Source organism: Gossypium hirsutum, chromosome A10 (genome assembly GCF_007990345.1).
Source record: "Gossypium hirsutum isolate 1008001.06 chromosome A10, Gossypium_hirsutum_v2.1, whole genome shotgun sequence".
NCBI lineage: Eukaryota > Viridiplantae > Streptophyta > Magnoliopsida > Malvales > Malvaceae > Gossypium > Gossypium hirsutum.
In genome coordinates this window covers 107,698,177-107,719,655 of record NC_053433.1, presented here as the reverse complement: position 1 = coordinate 107,719,655, position 21,479 = coordinate 107,698,177, and the positions used below count along the sequence as shown (strand labels likewise).

At 31.5% G+C, this 21,479-nt stretch overlaps 1 protein-coding gene and 1 non-coding gene across 2 annotated transcripts; both read right to left on the bottom strand.

Moving 5' to 3' along the window:
* Window positions 1–8,505: 8,505 nt before the first annotated feature.
* LOC121209027 (small nucleolar RNA R71) lies at window positions 8,506–8,612 on the bottom strand. Its single transcript, XR_005904145.1, has one exon. It is a non-coding gene; the product is annotated as a small nucleolar RNA R71 (small nucleolar RNA).
* Window positions 8,613–15,475: 6,863 nt separating this feature from the next.
* On the bottom strand, window positions 15,476–17,061 carry LOC107895907 (caffeic acid 3-O-methyltransferase). Its single transcript, XM_016821118.2, has 4 exons — window positions 16,631–17,061; window positions 16,231–16,541; window positions 16,068–16,132; window positions 15,476–15,982 (listed from the first exon to the last, which is right to left on the bottom strand). The coding sequence occupies exons 1-4, from the start codon at window positions 17,038–17,040 to the stop codon at window positions 15,686–15,688; spliced, it is 1,083 nt and encodes a 360-aa protein (XP_016676607.1). The 5' UTR covers window positions 17,041–17,061; the 3' UTR covers window positions 15,476–15,685.
* Window positions 17,062–21,479: the final 4,418 nt, after the last annotated feature.

The following is a 21,479-nucleotide window of genomic DNA, read 5'->3' as shown; positions in this document are numbered from 1 at the left end:
TGTTAAATTAAACGATTATGGTGCCAAGTTTATGAATTGATTTAAAAATATGTCTATGGTACATGAAGTGCATTGAATTATCATACATAAATGTGATTTCTATGATTATGGATATTATGGGAAATTGTAAGTTCATATGATTTTTAATAAGGCAATGTGTAATTTAATGTTATTGCCTTGATATTAAATGAGATGTAAGTTTATATGTAAGTAATACATCAATATTACTTGTATTATGATATTTTATAATAATATTGGAAATATGTTTGTGGATAATTACTTGATTGGTGAAATTGTTGGAAAAAAGAGAGAAATCTCGGTTGAACCTTTGGAAAGATTGGATGATACAGATAGTATGTAGCCAGGTCACATGAATGGTGCTGAGTGCACATCATGTGTACAAGAGAGCTACAAGACATTATGATGTAGCTAGATCGCATGGGTGATACTATGTGTACACCATGTAGACAAGAGAGCTACGGGATATATGTAGCTAGGTCACATGCGTGGCTCCAGGTAAGGACAACATGTAGGCAAGAAAGCTACGAGATAAATTGGCTAGGTCACATGGGTGGTACTGAGTGTTCACCATGTGTACAAGAGAGCCGAACTCTATGATGGGTGGAGCTATGTGCTGAAACCACCAGTATCGAGGATTGATCCGAAGTGTTCAACGGGAGACTCTCTATGTATTGCTTTGTGAGTTTTGTGATGAATAAGTGCATGAACTTGGTTATGTGAATGATGTGTGCATTAAGTGACCAGGATGTGGTAAGGTTATAAACAAGTAAGTTATACATGAGGATGATTTTATGGTGACCTTGTGATCATGGGCCTATACTTGTGATGTATGAAATGTGGTGAAAATGATTTGTGATATGTATGTTAAAATGAGGTTAATACAAAGAAAGTGTGAAAGAGTGAATTAGCCATAAAACTATTTTGGACAGTAGCAGTGACGTGATTTTGAAAAATCACCAAAAATAGTAGAAATTTAATCAGAGACTGAATAAGATATTAAATTAAAGCTTAATGAGTCTATTTTCATATAAAAGATATATAGGAAGAAAAGGAGTTCTATATTTTGATATATTTATGTTTTTATGAGACTGGTTCAGAATGATTACGTGATCCCCTGTTCTAACTTTGGAAAATCACAAAAATTTGGATAAAAATAATTAGAGGCTTAAAATTATATTTTTAAAATCTATAATGAGTTTATTTTCAATATAAATCAACAAGAATATTATCCGATTTCTGTATTGTGAGATAATTAATTTTTAGTGAAGAGAGGTCAGAACTATCAGAATGTGAAACAGGGGAAATTTTAATGAATAAACTGTACTAATTGGCTAAACCAAAAATTATGAAAATTTTATGGTGAAAAGATATGTGAGTCTAGTTTCAGGGGAAATTTACGGATCTTAATTTGGAGCTCTGTAGCTTGAATTATAAATAAGTAAGTGACTATGACTTGTGTGGACAGTTTGATACGAACATGTATTAGTAAATTGTGAAATCGTACTTACAAGAATGCTATATACATTAAGGATGTGGAATGGAGAGGAGGAGGAGGAAAATAAATATATGTGGAATACATGTATGAAATATTGATATAATGAAATAAATGATATGTGTTTATAAGAAAACAGAAAGAGAATGATATGTATCATGACATGTATATATATATGACTAGTCTCAATGTAATGCTTGTAGGGTATGGAGTTGAATTAAAATGTTTTAGGCAAACATGTTATTTGCGCATCTGAATTGTGGTATTTTATAAAGATATGATCTAGTTTTAAATATGAATACTTGATGATTAAGCTGAAGATATTTGGTAAGATGATAATCTTGGTATAAATGTATAAGTGGTACTATAATAAACAAGGTAAAATGAGTATGAGAGACACATGTATGATGATATACAAATGCTATGCTTGTGGTTTAATTGAGAATATTTAATCATTAAATGAATACCATGTTATATGCTTTTGATTTTGTATAAGTGTGTAAGAAATTAAGGTTGACCAAAGCTTGGAAAATAGCCTAGGTATATTCCACACAGGCAGCCGTGTATGTAACATGACTTTGGGACACGGGCGTGTGGAGCCTTAAAGCATGAAATTTTCAAGATTTTCGTAAGTTCTCGGTTTAGTCCCGAACCCTTTCTAAAGTATGACCCACCAATCCACTTCTCAAACTTTTAGTTTGACTGAAACTTTTTCGGTCAAATGAGCAAAAATAAACTCCCTCGCTTACGTAGGGATTCGAACACAAGACCCCCAACATACTGACACAAGGCCCATTCTAATAATTACTTACCATCTTTTAATTAAAAGCCTATCAACCAAAGATTGGGCTTTATTCATAAAAATACCAAAATTTACCCAAGTCATGGCTTGAAATTGGGACCTCACACACACACCCAGAACATTTAACCACTGAAGCATATACATACTTGTGTCACCCATTCACAAAAACAAAAATTTAAATTTTTAGGGTGTTACAATGACATCCCGACGTCCTTTGTTGTGACGTCGGTGTCCTCTACATTGTGATGTCATGCCTATTTCGCCTTTGTCTTGGTTAAGTTCTTGTAAATTGTTTGATAAATGTGAGGCATAGCCTACAATTCTCCACTTTGACTCGTATTTACCATAATTCTTCTCTAAGCCACATCATGGGCCAAACTCGATCTCTGTAGAATTTCAACCAAGCCCAAATCGTTCTCAAACTTGGAAACCAAAAGACTCTTAGTCTTCAAATCAAGGTAGTATAATTCAACTAGGGTTATTGATACACGAACGGACGTGTGCTTCACAACAGGAGAGAAAACATTAACGAAGTCAATGTCACGATGTCGCCCTCTCCGTCAATTGGAGAACTTGTCGTGTCGTCACGATGTCCTTATTCTCCATATTGTGACGCAGTGCCTATTTTGCCTCTGTCTTTGTTAAGTGCCTACAAATGTTTTCGATAAATGTGAGGCACAGCCCACAAATCTTCACCTTGACTCATATTTACCATACCTTCTTCTCCAAGCCCCGTTATGGGCCAAACTCGATCTTTGCAGAATGTCAACCAAGCCCAAATAGTTCTCAAACTTGGAAACCAAAAGACTAGTAGTCTTCAAATCAAGGTTGTATAATGCAACCAGGGCCAGTGATACACAAATGGATGTGTTGTCACATCCTAAAAATTAGGTTAGAAAAATCAGGTTTGGGAATATTGAAAGTGGCCACACCTCAATTTATAATGTTATATTCATGCATTTATAAATCAAGGGTTTGAAATGGATATCGAAATTAGGGTCATAAATAATTAATTAAAGTATTAATATAAAATAATTAGATTTTATTATATTAATTAATCTAAAATGAAACCTGATTATGAGGATTAATTTAAAAATAGTTTGTTTTAGTTGAGTTAGGACATAATTTGAAAATATGTGGAAAAAATGTGAATTGATGAATAAGAACAAAGGTTATGTTCATTAAGAAAGTAATTAAATAAGTATGGTTCAATAATTAAATTACGTAAGGAAAGAATGTTAGGCTTGATAGTTAAGTTCTACTCCCCTATCCTAGAGGTCCTAGGTTTAAACTTCCTTCCTCCCATTTATTTTCGTTTTAATTTTCAGCAACCTAGGATAAAAACCACACTAAAATAAATATTGTTGGGGGTAAAAACTAAACAAGATATAGGCTTAGGCCTAATGGTTAATATGCTAGAACCTTTCTTGAAAGTCCTAGGTTTGAGTCATTCCTTCCCTTTTCGTTTTTATTTAAATTAAGTAAGAAACGGGCAACAGCCCATTGGTTAAGCATTAGTCTATCCCCCTTACTTACCCAAGTTTGAGCCCCATCCTTCCCTTTTAATTTTGAGATTTTGTTAAACACAAAATATATATTGTTGAGATTAAAAATTAGACAAGGAATGGGTAATAGCCCAACAGTTAAGACCTAGCCTTCCTTCCTTGTGTTCTTAGGTTTGAATCATGCCTTTTCTTTCATTTTCTTTTGAAATTTGGCCAGCCTTGGGGAAATTACAAGTGATGCCCCTAGGGTTTGTAAACCTCAAGAATTGAACAAATTCTTCCCTAATTAGGATTCACAACTTGCCCCTCCTCGAAATTCCAATAGAATTAGAATTCCTCCTTACTTTTCTTTTCAAATCCTAATAGAATTTGCTCTTCATTTTTATATTTATTCTCTTTCTATTTTATATTTCTTTTCTTTACACCATATTTTCATCCTAATTGTTAATAATTACCTCCATTCAATCATTTTTCAATTGGTTTCGTAATTATTGTCAAATAGCATCCTTAATCCTTGCCAAGAATCGATAAATACATCTCGATCCTGATGATTGAATCCCTAATTTTCATAGTATTTTTATCCGAAGCTACTCCTTCATTCAATAATCAATCTTTTATGTATCTTGCCGAAACTTATGACAATCTTGTCAAAGCTTGAGATTAACCATTAATTTTTGTGTATATGTCATTTGAAAGACCTGATTTAGGTGAATTGAATCGGAATCGGGCGTGAGGAACATTGATCGGGCTTCCAGTGAAAGGTGTGTGTTCTTTTACAAGCGAATCGGGGCAAACCATGTCTAGGAATGGGCCACACAATCTCCCACACGGGCGTGTGGACCACAAGACCATGTGTCTTGCAAACCCTAGGCTAGTTCATGAACCATACAGTATATAGCCTCTCACATGGCTGTGTGTCCCCTGTTTTATAATTTTGCCCAGAATTTTGTGATTTGTTCAGTTTAATCCCTATCTCTCTTTAAGAATAAGAGCAACTGACTCTAGGTTGATTAATTGAAATTTCTTTCTAATTAAAACCCCTATTGTCGCATTAACTCAATATACGGATTCCCCTATTAGATTTGACTCTAATTCATTAGATTTATGTTGTCCTATTTTTAGGATTTCATGCAACTCCACTCAATTACGCTAGATCTACTCTTAAACAAGGTTTATTCCTCCTCTGATTTAAGCACATCAAACATGAATTAATAGTCTAGAAATATCAAACCAAGAATTAAGCACACATAATTGAGAACAAGATCTAAGTATTTATTAAGTAAAATATAAATCAAACAACAAAGTCCATCATAAGGTTTATCTCCTCTAAGTATTTAGAAAATTAATTCATGTTAGCAATTAAAAACATCCAAAATATAGTATAACCACAAGAAACAAAGAAACTCATAATAATCTCCTAATAAATCAAAAGGGAATATTCAACCTTGATGGAAATCTGCTTTAGAATTCGCTTTAATAGTGTTTTTAGAGTTGTTTTCTTAAATATTCTATAACGATTAACTCCTATCTTCTTATTTTTGTCATATATAGGTCTTAGAATGCCTAAAAACCCTAAAATTTGTGTTTTTCTATTGTTCAAAGTGCAACTTGATAAATCGACATGGCCTGCTATAGGGCCGTGTGGTAGTCCGTGAGTCCAGGCCGTGTGGAATAGTCCAACCCGTGTGGCTCCTGTAACTTGCTCCGATTTTTCGATTTTCGCCTATGTTTCACTCATTTTACTCCCAAAAGCTCTCCTGAGTATCAAAACATGAATTTAAAGGATTAGGAGCATAACATTCACTATTTACATTGAATAATCACCCAAAAATGCATTAAGAATGGGATTAAAACATGTTACTTTTAGCACTTATCAGAAGGAAGCATATGCCATTAGACAATACAACAATGCATACTATCCTCAGGGATAAAAACTATTTTTCCTGTTTGGTAGTGAACATACCAATTTTTTGTGGTACAAAATTAATTTAAGGCTCCAAAATAGCTAATATACTGCTACCCTATGGTCAATGTAGAAATGAAACATGTTAATATTTCATAATACAAAATTAATTTAAGACTCCAAAAGAGTTTATACAGTACTACCTGAAGAAACAAATTAATTATTAATGCACTTTGTTCTAGTTAGTCTCAAATAAATTATTACATTTTAAAAAAGGATATTTGTTATAACGAAGATCATATTAAGACTGTGGATGAGGAGAAGATTAATTATCATGAATTAAATCTATTACATTTTGGTACGAATTTTGTATTGGAAAACTATCGTATTTTCATCTAATTTATACTATGCATAAATTAGTATGGTTAATACACATGCAATGGTAAATCAAAAGTTTACATTAATATTGTTGAATCGCGTGCATAATAAAACTAAAGTTTACTAGTCCAAATATATTAATTGGTTGGCATGATTGGTTACACCATCCTGATCAATAATGATACGACAAGATGAAAATTTACATGGATATTTATTTAAGAACTTGAAGATTCTTAAATTATCAAGCTTTCCTTGTTCTTAAAGATGATTTATTGCAACCTTAGTAGCAAAAGTTGATATTAGGTCTCTTGCATTTCTGAAAGAAATATAGGCCCATTTATTCAGCACGTGGATGTTCTGATATTATTTTGGTAGATGCATCTACAAGATAATTACATGTGAGTTATCAAATTGCAACTTATCATTTTTGAGATTACTTGTTCAATGATTTATTTAAGAACAAAACTTTTAGATTATGCAATCGGGACAGTTCTTGCTAATATTAATGAGTTTATTTCTTAGGCTTTCAATGATTATCATATCTAGATTTTCAATCTGTGTAAGTATCGCAAATCTAGTAGTTTATATGTATAAAACGATTTAGTAAAATTAATGATTAAATGCCTCCAATTGGTAGGCTAACCATATCTTTTGTATATATATAAGGATATGATATTTTGTATATGATAAGTGCTAAAAGTAACATGTTTTAATCACATTCTTAATGTGTTTTTGGATGATTATTTAATTTAAAATGGTGAATTTTATGCACCTAATATGTCAAAAATAAAAAGCTAGGAGTGAGTCATCATAGAATATTCAAGAAAACAACTCGAAAAACACTATTTAAGCCTACTCTGAAGCAGATTTCCATCAAGATTGAAGATTTCCTTTTTATTTCTTTGAAGTTTATTATGAGCTTCATTATTTCTTATGGTTATACTATCTTTGAGGTGTTTTTATTTGCAATTATGAACTAATTTTCTAAATACCTAGGGAGATGACCCCTAAGATGGACTCTGTCTTTTGATTTCTATTTTACGCAATAAATACTTGAATCTTGTTCTCAATTATGTGTGCTTAATTCTTGGTTTAATATTTCCAGACTATTAATCCATGTTTGATGTGCTTAAATCGAACAAAGAAAAGTCTCTATTTAAGAGTAGATCTAGCATAATTGAATGGAGTTACATGTAATCCTAGAAATAGGATGACATAAATCTACTGATTAGATTCAAATCTAATAGGGGAATCTATAGATCGAGTTACTGTGATAATAGAGGTTTTAATTAGAAAGAAATTTCAATTAATGAACCTAGAGTCAGTTACTCTTACTCTCGAAAGAGATATTGGCATAATTTAGGGATTTCTACGGATCAAGATACTAAGTGAAGAAATTGTTTAATTCAGATTGATAATGACAGATGAAATCTAGGTGAATTCTTTCTTGGGTATTGTTTCGTTTCTTGGTTATTAATCGTTTGTTTTCCTGATTCGTTTTTTGTCGTGTTCTTTAGTTAATTAATTTAGTTAATTTTAGTTTTAATCAATCTCTCTAATTTGTCGGTTAAATAATAGAAAGACAATAATTACTAGTAATTTTAGTGCTCGTGGGAACAATATCTTTGTTCACCATAGCTATACTATTAATTGATAGGTGCACTTGCCTTAGTCATATTTTTAGTTAGTTTATGACTGCAATCAAGTTTTTGGCGCCGTTGTCGGGGACTAAAATATTAGGAAAACTTTATTTCTATTAATTTAGCCATTTTTATTTTTATTTTAATATTTTTTATTTAATTTTTATATTTTTATTTTTTTGCTTCTGGCAGGTTCTTTTGGCTTATGACTAGAGAAAACCTGTTGTATCCATTACTTTTTAATAGTGAGATTGACAGACTGCTTGCAGAAATCATAGAGAGGTTAGAGAAGCAAGGCAAGGTCAAGAAAATATAGTAGAACATCAAGAGGAAAAAGATATTATTGTGGAAATGGGTGATAATCAAAATAATCAGCTACCTCTTGCAAATCCTGCTCCTTGTACTATGTATGATTATGCTAAGCCTAGTCTGATTGGGGCTGAATCAAGTACTGTGAGACCCACCATTACTGCAAACAATTTTGAGTTGAAGCCGAACACAATTCAGATGGTACAATAGTATGTTCAGTTTGATGGTTTGCAAGATGAATATCCAAATACTCATTTGGCTAACTTTCTAGAGATTTGTGACACTTTAAGATTAATGGCACTACTGATGATGCCATACGCTTACTGTTGTTCTCATTCTCTTTGAGGAGCAAGGCAAAATAGTGGTTAAATTTATTGCCACGAGGTTTTATCACAACTTGGGCTCAAATGACTGAGAAGTTTTTGTTAAAATATTTTCCACCGACAAAAATAGCTAAGTTGATGAACAACATCTCTTCTTTTGTTCAGTTTGATATTGAAACGCTTTATGATACATGGGAGAGATTTAAAGATTTGATGAGAAGGTGTCCTCATCATGGACTACCTTTGTGGCTCTAAATTCAAACTTTTACTGGCAAGTGATATAGTGGAGGCGAGTGCTCCAGAAGAGACCTAAAATATAACTAACTATTTAAACTCCATAAGAGATTTAGGTGCCTCAAGATGAAAATGATAAATATGAAGAGATCTCGATAAGTTATGTCAATATGAGAAAACTACAAGAAAGCATGGAACCGAAATGAAAAGTTGTCGACAATGATTTTGCATGGAATGGCATTGTTGAAACAATGAAAGAAAATAAGGATCTTGAATAAATTTGTCTAGAAATATAAACATGGGATAGATTGGCCGAAAATAAAAAGACGCAATTCAAGTAGAATTAAATTTGTGAAATTTCTGAACTAATAGTCCAAAAGTCTAAATGTATAAAGCTAGTGGGGGTACAAATGAATAATTTTTGTGAAAACAAAATAAGAAAAATGAAGTTTTTCATTAAATATTAGCATTGGTTATGAGAAGATATAATATTCTTTTGTGATTGATGAAATAATTTTTTTACTCTCTTTATTCTTTATTTTCTAACAAATTGCACTATTTTCAATCCAATTTTAAAGTGATTTTATAACATATTTTTAACTTATTTTACCTTATAATAATAAATGAAACTATCACAACATAGAAATTTCTCAAATCAATGCAATTAAAAACAAACTATACTAACAAGTGTTGGGTGTAATAGTAACACAAATTGCACTCTTAAGAAGTGAACTCAAGATGAAACTTGGAGATGACTTTGTTGAGAGGGCAGCCACAAACCTTGAAAAATTAATCTTTATAGATCATAAACAAACATAAATAATATATTACATAAAAAAACCTTAAAATTAGAGGTGTTCATGGGCCAGTCGAGCCAGGTTCGAGTCAAGCCCAACCAAAATTTTAGGCCCGTTTGCTAAGCTTGGGCCTGACCTGTAACAGCCCGATTTAGACCCTAACCGGAATGATAGTTTCGAGACCACGAATCCAAGTCAAAAAATATTTAAAAATTATTTTTTGTGTTTATTTTGTGTGAATTTATATCTGCGAAATTTTTATGATTTAATTTTGTCGTTTAGGTATCCGATTAAATAAAAAGACTTAATCGCGTAAATTAAAATTTTGATGGTTAAAAGCATAAGGGCTGAATTGTTAGTGGCTTTCTAAATGGAAGCCTTTATGTTGCAATTATCCCAATTGAGGAAAGAATGGACGGTAATGGGTATGTTGTATATGATTTTATAATTTTATTACTAAGGTTATAATAGTAAAATAGGTAATAATAAGTATATAATATAAACATATAATTAAAAAGCCAAAGTTTTATCTTATTCCCATGACCAAATATGAAAAACATAAAGAAAAGAATAAGTTTTCAGGGTTCGGCCATCTTCCAAGTTGATTCAAGATAAATAACCAAAGAAATCGGATTTGGATCGGGGAAAAACGAAAGTTGTCGACTAGTCATCTCGTTCCGTTTTACATCGTCAGAGGTAAGTTTATAGGCAAATAGACGTGTTTAATTGTAGATAAATGTTATATATATATGCTGGTATGAAAAATATGAAATTATATATGCTTATGCTGAATGTGAATAAGCTTGGTAACCATGTTCAAGCATTAGTTTCGACCGAGTTTCGGCATCCGAAAGCCTCGTATGAACCTTTGGAATAGCTAGGATACATATTTCATGACATAGGATAGTGGCATCGATATGTAGTTACATGTAAGGCCATGTCTGGGACGTTGGCATTGTATGATATATGTGTGATTATCCAAGTGTCCTATCCAATTCCGAATGGTTTATTGGGCATCGATAAGCTGTGATTAAATGTGCAAAAGTAAGTTAAAATGATCAAGTATGAATTGGTTTATTACCTATTTGAAATAAAGTGAGTAAGTTACTTAATCTTTGATGCAAAACATATTTGAAGTAAAGTAAAAATTATATGTGAATTTGAAAAAAAAAACGTATTCGGCCTTGTAAATATTGAATATGAACATTGATATAAATATATGTATGATTGTTATACTTCGACTTATGAGTGTATGCATATAAATGTATATGTATTTGGTATGAAAAATGTGTTTTGGCTTGGCCATTGAAAGATAGTTAGTAATGTATCTTTATATATAAAAGTGTTCATTCGGTCATTACCATGTTTATGCATAAGGTGCTATATTTTGATTTATGAGTATACATATATGTGCTCACATATTGATGTATAGCTTTGAAATTGAAGGATATTTGGCTTATAAATATGTATGTGTATTCGGCCATATAATATAAATATGCATGTGATTATTTTCATTGACCTATGAATTTATGCATATAAGAGTATATGTTCTAGTTATGATAAATATATTTTGGTTTGGAAATTGAATGATAGTTTGATGAAATATATATATGTTCATTCGGCCATGAATAATATACATGTGGAAGTACATATAAAATACTTGAATTTGTAAGCTTAATATTTAAAGTAACCATGATAGTATAGTTTGGTTTAGTTTAAATGATTTGATTATGTAATTACATTGTTTATTTGCTTATGACTTACTAAGCTATAAAAGCTTACTCTGTGTGTGTACATGTTTACCTCTGTTTTATAGATTCTGGATTCAAGTTTTGAGCTCGGGAATCGTCAGAGAAGCTTATCACACTATCAACTGTCTTCGGTATTTTATAATCTGATTTTTCAAACCTATGGCATGTATAGGCTAGATTGTAATTTGAAATGTTTCATTTTTGTTTTGTATAATCTAAGCCATGCGAAAATGGCTAACCCTTTTATGTTGAATTTAGTTATGTTAAGTATGGTTTAAATTCATTTTAGTCATAAGGTTATGTGCTATGAATGTATAATATTTGTGTTAGGTACTACAAGCTTTAGAAGTGGTTGACGACTTAGGATATGCATGTGAATGGTTCGGCTAAGGTTATTCATGGATAGAAGTATATGTGATATGTGATTGAAATGCTTGATGATTTGGATGTGGTTTGAAAGAGTCGGACATGATATACTTATAGTATGAATCATGTTGATGTGTCACTCTTAGTTAAAATGATTCGGCTTTTGCATTTATGTATCTAAGTATTTGATGCACTTGTCATGGTACAAATATATATACATGTTCGTAAGTATATTGGTTGATTTGGCTATGGTATTTATATATAAATATGTGTGAAGTTGGTTAATATGCTTTGTTAAAATGAGACAATGAATATGGTTAATTATAATGTTCATGGTTATATAGACAATTGACCTTGGTTTGGACTTATATAGAAGGTGTCGAAACCAGATTTTTGAAAAACGAGGTCGACTTGGTTTTGGAAATGAAAACGAAAAAACAGGAGTCGCCACCAATCCTTTTTGATGAGGTGTGATCGGGTCACCTCGTAAAAGTGGTTGCTTTTAATAAATGATTTGATTTATTTAAACCATGGTTTTGGTCCACGAAATTTAGAAAGAAGGGTTCGGGAGTCGGTTATGCACAAGGAAAGATTAGCACCCTCGTAACGCCCAAAATTGGTACCTAGTTGATTAATTAGTGTCTTAGCGTCAAAAATTTGAAAACTTGAAAGACTTCAAAATATGATCCCTCTTTTTGTAAAAAACGTTCGAATGTTAAAGGCCTTCTCGTCTCGAAGTAATAAAATGCCACATCCAGTACGTTAGGACACAACATTTCAGACCCTCGAGAATAAGTTGGTCTTTTGATTTTCAAAATTCACGTATTTTAATTTTAAAAGATTATTCGGTCATTTGGATCAAACGAGAAAAATCGAAACCCGGTACGTTAGGGCACAATCTCTCGAATTTCCAAATACAGAACATTGCCTTTATTTTCAAAATTGTTTTTTTTTGTAAGAATTTGGATTAAATATTTAAAAATGATACACATTAAACAAATTTATTTGAAACATGAATGAGGTTATATTTGACGAATAATGGTAGTGCGACAAGTTTGGCTCAATAACAACGTAACATACATAATACAATATAATATATAACATTGATATCAATAAACTAACATATTAATATGCATGGATAATAATAATAATGATAATGGAAACAATAACGATAATTATCAACGAACAACAACAACAACAACAACAACAACAACAACAACAATAATAATAATAATAGAGAATAACAGTACATTAATAATAATAATAATAAATGTTAATAATAATGATAATAAAAAATAAGAAATAATAATATACTAATAAGAATAATAATAGGTTAATAATAATGGTAAAAAATAATAGTAGTAGTAATAGTAATAAAACAATAGTTATAATAATACTAGTAGTAACAATAATAATAATAATAATATATTGATGATAAATAATAAAAAGAATAAAAATAATAGTAATAATAAGGACATTAGTAATAGTAATAATATATATGTCTAAAAAATAATAGTAAAAAATAATAATAGAAGAAATAATAATAATGTAATAAAACAACAAAAGCAATGAAAAGGACGAAATTGAAGTTTAAATGGAAATTTTTGGGACAAATCAAAATGAAACGAAAATACGGGGTCCAGATGTAACACGCGCAAAGGGACAAGGGCCATGTGGGGAAATGTTCCCAACTCCCAAAACGACGTCGTTCGGAGGTTTGTATGTTAAGAAGTTCGAGGGTTAAATTGAAATAAATAAACAAATTGTGGCAAAATTATAAAAGAAAAAAGGACCACATTAAAACATCCTTAGAAAGCGGAAGGATTGTGCGCGCAATTATCCCAATCGCAGGTAAACACGTGGATCCTCAGGCGTCGGGTCGAGTCACGCGCGGGTCAAATGAAACGATGCCGTTTTGGCGTTCAGACCCTAGGCACAAAATAGTGCCGTTTTGGCGTTCAGACCCTAGGCTATAAAAGCTAAGTTTTTTTTTTAAACTTTCATTTTCCTCATTCCTTTAAAAAAACAGAAATCTCTCTCTCAAAACCTCTCAAGCCTTTTCCCCTGCAGCAGGGTTCCGGTCGCTTGACCACCGCCATCGCCGCCATCTCTCTTAAAAAAAGGTACCCTTTTTTTTTCTTTCTTTTTGTATATTTTTTTTATGTTTTTAATATATATGTATATGTGAATGAATGGATACGAAAACAAGACGAAAATAAAATTAAAATCATCTTATTAGGTTTTGATACTTTCGGTTCTTCGATTTCTGATATTTGAGTTTGATTTGGTACTATTCTTTTGCTTTGATATTGCTAGAGTTGTTGTTTTGTGTTTAAATCTGTTTTGTATTTATGAAAGGTTGTTGAATCCTACAAAATGTCTCTGGCGTGGCTTTTTAAAGCCATTTATATATATTGTTTATCACTTTCTGTCTCTTCTTCATTTAATTTTACAGGTGCAAGTGGGCGACAAGACTAGGGCGGTGGAGCAGGTGGCCGACTGGCATGGGGCGATGGGACAGAGGGCAGAGGCGACAGCAGCTTAGGTTAATTTAGGGTTTTTTTGTTTTGTTTTCCGATAAATGTATTGGGCTAGTGTTAGGCTGAAATTGGGCCTTGCTTTGTTGTTTAGGTGGTTTTGGGTTAGGATAGGTTGGGTTTTGGGCCGGGCAAATTGGGCTTGTAACAGAAGGTATGTTCAATTTATGTAATGTTAAGGAGTTTGGTTTATATGCGTCGGCCACAAGGTAAATAATGGTTATTTTGTTAACTAAGGTATAACATGTATTAGACAAGTGATATTCAAGAGTATATGTGTTTTATGTAATGTTTAAATGTCCAAATTAGTGGTAAAAGACTAGTGGTGTATATACATTTTGGCATGTATAATGAGTGCAATTCAAGTCGCTACTGTGTTATAAAATGGTTAACTATAAATAATTGATTAAGTATACTTTTAGTATGTGAACTAAGCTTGATTAGCATTATTATTGATGTTCGACAATAGTTCCATTTCATTATGATTAAAATGTGTATAAGTTTTATTTATTCATTGGAATTTATTTGACCATTTATAGATTATTAATACCGTATAAGTTAATTTCTAAAATGCTTTGTGCTAGATTTTATTTGATTTAAATTTATACTTGTATAGAAATATGACATAAAAATGATTGATGTTTATTAGATATTCGAATATCATTAACATGTTCATTATATGATTTGTAACTTTTTTTTTTTGTATTATGTACTAATAATTTCATGATTAAAATTAATTAGACATTCGTTTACATATATGAATATGACTTGTGTGAATATTCAGAGTCGTGCTTTTGTTCAGTAATACCTGAGGACCCTATTCCGGTGACGGATACGGGTTAGGGGTGTTACATGACCCGCCCTTATTATTTTTTTATATAATTTTTTAAAAATATATAATACATAAAAATACTAAAAATATTAAAATAAATATTTCCCAACAAATTGAAATTAAATTTAAAAATATATATATACTTACATAACACTAAGATAAGTACAACTTAACAAGCCAATGCCTCTAAAATAGTAACAATAAAACAAGAGTTATACAATATTTAAATAATAACAACAAAATAATAGCAATATAGTGAAAAAAAAGAAAATAACGATAAAAAAGTAAAAAGCAGCAAGAAAACAGTAAAAAAAAAGAACATTTTTCTTTTTGCATATTCGGGTCGGGCAATACTCGAGCCAAAAAAGCTTTACCTGAGGCCTGACCCATTTTCTAAACGAGTTTTATTTTTTTACTCAAACCTATTTCTCAAACATATATTTTTACCTAAATTTTCTCATTTTTCAAGCGGACCGATACGACAACCTATGCACAGTTGTACTTAAAAGCTACACTCTATGACTAGGAGGGGTTTAAACCGGAAGGAGTGGTTATAATAGCATCATGAGAAAGAGACATGGCATAGGGCCTTAAGTAGTTATTTAATTAAAACGATAATGATCCGTCATCGATCACTCGGTTCATAACATTATAAAAAGAAACCATAATTACTTATGTAATTAATCTAAACACACACATCAGATCACAATGGAAATCAATCCAATTCCAAACCTAAACCATAATAATAATAATAATAATAATAATAATAATAATAATAATAATAATAATAATTCATCATTTATAGAATTCCATGACAGCAATCGCATCGAAAGCAAGGCACTTAAGTTGAAAGCTTGAAAACCCAGCATTAATGGCCATAGACTCGAACTGTTTTGCGGTCCTTTGTTTAGCACCAAATAGCGTACCCATATAAAGATCCAATTGACAAACAAGCTTAGCACCATTGCTTGCCTCTGCTTCCTCAACCATCATATGACTTATTACTATCACTTTCCCTTTCTCTTCTAATACTTCGTAACAGTTTTTTAGGAGCTTTAAGCAATGCTCATCATCCCAATTGTGAAGCACTTCCTACAAAAACACACAAACAAATTAAAATTGATACAATCGTAAAGTTTTGAATCCATCTAACTCCTATATAACCATGCATATCTACCTTCATCATTATGGTATCTGCTTTGGGAACAGTTGAGAACATATCTCCTCCTACATGCTCAATGCCTGCATGATATCAAAGATCAACTTACGAGCCTACTTGATTGCCAGACAATTGTTGTAATTATACTTATTTAGAGTTTAAAGTTGGGTTATATAATTACCAGGGAAAGATGGGGCTTGTTGTACAACATGAGGCAAGTCATAATTAACGCCTTTAATGGTAGGATATTTGGAGATGATGATATTGAGAGTAACCCCATATCCACCCCCAACATCTACCAAAGTGGTAATACCTTGGAATCCATGGTATTTCTCAAGTATTTTCTTCACTGATATCTTCGAAAGATTTATCATTGCGGTGTCAAAACTCTTATCATATTCTGGGTTTAAGCTCTTAAATTGATAAAAGGGCATACCATGCACTTTCTCAAACAGATTCCCACCTTCAAGGACAAGATCTTTCAAGCGTGACCTATATAAATCATATATGCTAAACACATTTGATCAAATAATTATGACAAAAGAAAAAGAAAAATCAGATTAGACAATAACTCAACGTACCAGACATCAACCTGGATCTTTTTCATAGAAAATGCATCCAATGCCAAAGTTCCTCTATTTTCGTCATTAACAAAAATTTTACCGGCCAAAGTAAGCTCATAGAGTCTTTCGCCATCTTCTCCATAACTGGCGCCGGTGACTAAATCATAGCAGGCAAGGAGCTTAAGCATGCGATCGAGAAGGGAAGCGGCGTCGGGATTCTTCGTGCCAATCTCCGAAGCGATGTGGTTGGAAGAAAGCTTGGCATGGGGACCTGCTTTCGCTAATATATCGAAAACACCGAGTTGGATTGCGGCATCCAAAACGTAAGGAAATATACCGCTGCATCGTAAATACATAGCATAGCCGAATGCCTCTTCTTCTTCGGACATGGCGAACGACGAACTCAACTGATTCACGAGTGAACTCATTTTTTTCCTTGCTTTTCTCTTTTAATTTACCTTCTGGGTAAATGTTTACTCTATAACTATATATAGAAGTAAAAGGTATGTGATTTCACTCCTCAAATTTGTAATATGTATAAAAAAAAGTAAAGGATATATTTTGGGTTAAAAATATATATATTTTTTAAACTTGATCACTTATAACTATTAAAAAATTTCTATTTACTGACAGGGACATATAGTGACGGGCCAAATCCGTCAGTAAAAGGGTTATACAGACAACAATAATTAGCCGTCAGAATAGAGTCAAATATATTAACACCTATTCTAAATCCGTCTGTAAAAAGTCTAATCAATAATTAGCCATCGAGAACTCCCTTACGTTTTTTTCAGTTTTTTCTTAGTTCCCATCCAAACCCTAATCAATCATCACCTTCTTAGTTTGTCCATTGAAGTCATCTCTCATGAAGAATTCTTTGGTACCCATGGATCCAGTGGTTGTCTCCTAACAAGGTAAATTTTCTGTTTTTCAATTTTATTTTATAAAAGAGCATTCTTCTCTTGGTGGTTGAGTGAACTAAAATCAAAGCAAGGTCTTCCAATTAATGCACACTTGTTTGGTTTGGCGATCAAAGGAGATTTTAGAGGAGCTGTACGAGAAGCCAAGGAAGAAATTGGAGTAAGTATTTTTCGCTTGATAAACATAGCCTTTTGGTTATTATTTTGAATTCAAAATGTTTGGAGTCTAATTAGGCTAATTGGAAACAGTATTTGACTTAATCTGCTAAAATAATAAACTTTTAAAATTGTTTCTCCTTATAAGTACATTACAACCACTTCCTCCTCAACCTTTGCATGATCATTTTGCAAGTTGTCATTCTAATGTCATGCTTGGCTTCTCTTTAGGTGGAAAAGACAACATTGTGAAGCTTTGGGATGCTAAGACAGGAGAGAGCTTTGCTCTCTGTGAGTAAATATCTTGGTGAAACTCATAGAAATGCTAACGATTTTAATTATTTTGAGAAGTAATGCAAGTCTTTTGCAGTCATGACCATAAAAATACAGTACTTTGTGTTTGGAACCAGAATGGGAATTGAGTGTTGATTGCTGCAAAGGATCAAACCATTAAGGTCACTATCCTTTTTCTCCCTGCATTATTTAATTGATGGGAGTCTATATATATATATGGATTATTAAGTTGGTGTGTGACAATGCTAATTATCAGAGGCATTCAAACGTTTAAAACATTCGGTCTATAGACCTTGATGGGGTTAAACTCGAAGTTATAATCATTACGGCTGATAATACTATAAATGAACAAGACTTTTTACCCAAGAAAAATTATTTTTTTATTGTATATTAAATTTTTTTTTCATATTAAAATTCTTTTTATGATGTTCATCTATGAACATGCTCATCTGTTTTAATATATATAATACATGTGCAAAGTTCATTACGCCCTTCCATATCCAAAGCTAATTTATTTCTCTTTTATTTCAAATATTAGTTTTATATTTATTGTTGTTCTTTGGAAGACTAAAGTAACAAAAAGAGTCTTGAACTTTATCACTTTTTTTACTTTAGCCCTTACACATTTATTTGGGTACTATAACGCATAGAGTCTTGCTTAGAAAAAGTGATGAATTCCATGTAAGGTTTGTGTTTCATTTAATTTCTTCTCTCTTTCCCTTTTTAATTTCTTTTTTCTATGAATTACTTTTTAGGTATTTTAGTTTTAATCTAAGTAAGAACAACTGGCTTTTAAGCTTTCATATTGATGCTTTATTATTGACAAAAACTTTTTAAAATCTTGTCTTTTTTTTAACAATCTCATTATAAGCATGGGTCTTTTATCGAAATAGAGTGACCTTTTATTTATTATTTATTGTATATTTACTTTTCTATTTTATATTTATATATAGTATTATTAGCCAAAACAAAATAAAATAAGCACGCCCCGTAACTCTTTCTCAGCCAGACTTGGGCAGAATAGCAGAGCAAGTACAAGTATTAGTAGCATAAAAAAATGCGCTCCTCATCATTAAATTAATGTGTTTGCTCGCAGTAATTGTAGCCTCTCGGGAGAATCGATGACTGCATCTTTGAGGCATTTGCTAGTACTAGTATAGTTGAGAATTCTTGATCATATCTGCTCTTTTTGACACAATGCTTAGAACTACCCTTAGAATGCGCTTCAACGTACTCGAACCCATGTCCTCCTGCATTGGCAACAATGCCCATGCCAATCGAGCTAAGACTCAGTCGGTAAAATCTTGTATATTTTCTTCCCCTTTTATTGAGAAACTTCTATTTTAGCATAGGATTTGTTGTTTAGAGGCTATTTGTCTTAGTAAAATGATGTATAATCTGAATTTCAAACATGACATTTTTTAATCACGGGGTTTAATTTCTTAACTTGATGCAGGTTCTTGACAAATTATTTACTTTCTAAAAGGAGCTCTGTGTAGTCATTCAGATTTCTATCTCTTTCTGAATATTAGTTTACTAGTTTAACAAATGTTATTTGTTCATTGACATATTTGGTTGATCAATGCTTTAATTTTTTTGTGGATATAATTTGCTTTGCTTGAATTCTTCAAGGACCGAGTATAATAGTTATAATGGATAGCTTTGTTTAGAAATTTGATACCTTTTAGTATTTTTCAATTATATTTTTAATTACAATTTGTACTTTTTAATTCTTACTGACGTAAACTATTAGGAGAGGTTGTATATTTTTGAACTTTTAGTGACCAGTAATTGCCTCATACTGACAGCAGATTATAAAAATATAAAAACTCAAAATAAATTTGTTGACAGAATCACCGTCGCAAAATCATATAGTAATTTATGATGGTAATAAAATCGTCAATAAAATGTATTTATAAATGATGAAATAGAAATAGCGCGACTGGCAGTATGTTTATTGATGGACAGGCTGTCAATATAGCTAGGAGGTGTATATTGACGGAAAGTTTACGTCGCTAAATGTTTATGTCGACATAACCTTATAGCAACGGCTTATATTTCGTCGGGTGTTTCTTTTGACCATCGGTATGGATATTTTAGGTATATATTGGATGCGCATATAGTGACGGATTTTTGGCTGTTGGTAAATGAAATTTTTTTTTGTAGTGAACTAGTTGGTATTTAAATTTTTTTTAACTTATTGATACATAAATTTGGAATCCATTATTATTTTATAATGTGATTAAAATATGATGATGTATAATGTGATTAAAATATGATGATGTAATATTGACAGTCAAAAAAATAATGCTACACAAGTGGCAAGTATTAATAGAAAAATAAAATACAAATGAATGATTTATTTAATGCACATATAAAAAATGAAAAAAAAGAAAAAAAAAGAGATCCAAATAAAACTGAAGCCAAGTTGATATTGGATGCCAAAGAAACTCTTTTTGAAGATAAAAATGGTCATTCAGCCATTAAAACCTTAACGGATTGTTGATTGGACATGCAAAAAAAAGATATATTTGATCTTTTAATCCCTTTAAAAATTATAAAATTTCAATTAACACTATTATTATTATACTCATGAAGTTTTAACCTTTTTATGCTTAGGAAAAGAAAAAGACAACAATTTTTCTAAGCTCCACCCTCTATGATGTCTCCAACGTCTCCACTCCGTCATCTTTTACTCGAACAAGAAAATTTTATCATGATTTTTATCCTCAGAAACGTCATCACTGATTTAGTTCCTTCCTCTTCCTCCACTGTTAATGACATCATTGACTATATAGTGTTACCTTTTAACCCTAAACTACCTTTAAAATCTTTCAATAAAATTATAAGCTCTTCTGTAATTTGTTATTTCGGCTGAATACTAGAATATTGAATTATATATATTTATTTATTAAGGTACGAGATACATGACAAATAATTTTTTTTTTGAATGTGACAAAATAATAAATATGTGAAAGCATTTTTGGGGGCTTTCTTTATGAAGAAAGTTTTTATGAAAATTTTGCTAACCTATACATACATAGAGAATCTCCCCCAAGCTAAAAACAAATGGATAATATATAAAGAAAAGGATTAATACACTATTTAGTAATCAAGAAATAAAAATAAACTTAAAAGAGAAAGAAAATGACTATCCAATGAGGATTTTTAGAATTGAAGTTTGGCCAATGTTACGAGTTCCGCGTATTGCGTGAGACAAGGAGTTCAAGCAAATTGAATTGGAATATGATAATACGGTTTTAGTTGAGTTGCTTTTAGTTAGATGGCATGACCATAGTAAATTGGTGGAGTTAAGTTTAGTACATTAACTTCTAAGCAGTAATGATTCATCACATTATGAGATCTTTAATATATAGTGACTGATCATATGGTAAAAGGTATTATAAGTGAGTTTGCACTTTTACAGTGAGTTGAAGAGTCATTATTCTCTGTGGTTAATTTATTGTTGGCTGATTGAAATGCTTCTATGCAGATTT